This window comes from Teleopsis dalmanni, chromosome 1, assembly GCF_002237135.1.
Source record: "Teleopsis dalmanni isolate 2A chromosome 1, ASM223713v2, whole genome shotgun sequence".
In the NCBI taxonomy this organism is placed as follows: Eukaryota; Metazoa; Arthropoda; class Insecta; order Diptera; family Diopsidae; genus Teleopsis; species Teleopsis dalmanni.
The window spans coordinates 226,835,924-226,837,423 of NC_051846.1; the positions used below are offsets into that span (position 1 = coordinate 226,835,924).

The window sequence follows — 1,500 nt, forward strand, 5'->3', positions numbered from 1 at the left end:
AATACCTTTGTGGCGACCCAGTTGGCTGTGCATTTATTGAATTTAAAAAGTAAAATTCAATTTCAAATATTTTTAAGTTTTTTGTTTTGATTGAGGAGAACGTTTCGATTTTTCTCTCTGTAAAAAGTTGAATAAAAGTTTATTAACATTGAAAATTTTTAGAGTTTTATTAATTAGCAAGGTGAACAGAATATTGCTAAATTGGTGACCCCGACGTGATCTCGAAAAAGTTTAAATTTAGAAATATTAACTTCTGAGCTAAATATCTAATTATCGAGTTGTGATGTCAGTTGCAGACGAAGGTGTAGTAATGGCTTCTGATAGTGGAAGTGTCGTAAACCGTGTAGCAGTGAAGGTGCCACCGTTTTGGCACGAGCGACCGGAGATTTGGTTTGCTCAGATCGAGGCGCAATTCGCAGTAGCTGCCATTACGAGTGACATCACACAGTTCAACACGGTAGTAGCAGCGATTGAGTCAAGTGTTATCGCCGATGTAAGTGATGCGGTGCTTCATCCTCCTGAAACTGGAAGATACGCTAATTTAAAGGCTTGCATCATAGAGCGGTACAGTGAGAGCGAGCAGCGGAAGATTCAACGGTTGTTGTCAGAAGTTGAACTTGGTGATAGACGCCCAACACAGTTGCTAACGGAGTTGACAGCGTTAGCTAAAGACAAGGTGAGTGATGAGTTCCTTAAGTCTCTTTGGCTGAAGCGTTTGCCACCACAAGTGCGCGCTATTCTGCAGGCATCGAACGTGGCACTAGCAGAACTGGCGAAATTAGCAGACCGTATTTGCGAGGCGGGTGATTTTCAACAGATAGCTGTAGCGTCAGCCTCTGATTGTCCAGCCTATTCTGAGAATGCTGTGATTTTACGAAGGCTTGAGCAAATCGAACAGCGTCTGAGTCGTTTGGATTTACGTCGTAGTGAGTCGATGCAAAGTCGATCGTCATCGAGGAGGCGTAGGCGAACTCGTTCCCGACCAGGAAGTCATCCAGATTGGTGCTGGTATCACGAAAGGTTTGGTGATAGAGCTAATGCTTGTCGGCAGCCTTGTAGTTTTGTGGCAAGCTCTCATCAGTCAAAAAACTAGGCACTCCTTCTACGTCGTCGAGCCGAGAAGGGGTTAGTGTTCGTATAGCTCGACTTAGTATTAAAGATCCCGCCACGTCGACCGTTTTCCTCATTGATACTGGTGCGGACATATCAGTTTTACCGAAGTCGTTCTGTCGTTGGAAGCAAAGGGCTAACAGTGTTGCATCAGTTAATTTATATGCTGCTAATGGTACGCCTATTCAAACATTTGGCGAGCGTCGACTGCTTTTGTCTTTGGGTTTGCGTAGAGATTTCCCGTGGACGTTCGTGATTGCGGATGTTAGCTGTCCTATTGTTGGAGCCGACTTCCTTAATCACTATGACTTGTTAGTGGATTTGAAAAGGAAGCGGTTAGTTGATTCGAAGACGACTTTGATGATGAAGGGTAAGGCTGCTGTGTCTCAA

General features: G+C 44.1%; 1 protein-coding gene across 1 annotated transcript in view; it reads left to right on the plus strand.

The window, feature by feature from the left end:
* LOC119667569 overlaps positions 1 to 1,093 on the plus strand; it is a 2,249-nt gene extending 1,156 nt beyond the window's left edge. Inside the window, exon 2 of the mRNA XM_038076873.1 lies at positions 401 to 1,093. Coding sequence (XP_037932801.1) covers positions 401 to 1,093 — 693 coding nt within the window. The remainder of the gene's footprint in view (positions 1 to 400) is intronic.
* Positions 1,094 to 1,500: the final 407 nt, after the last annotated feature.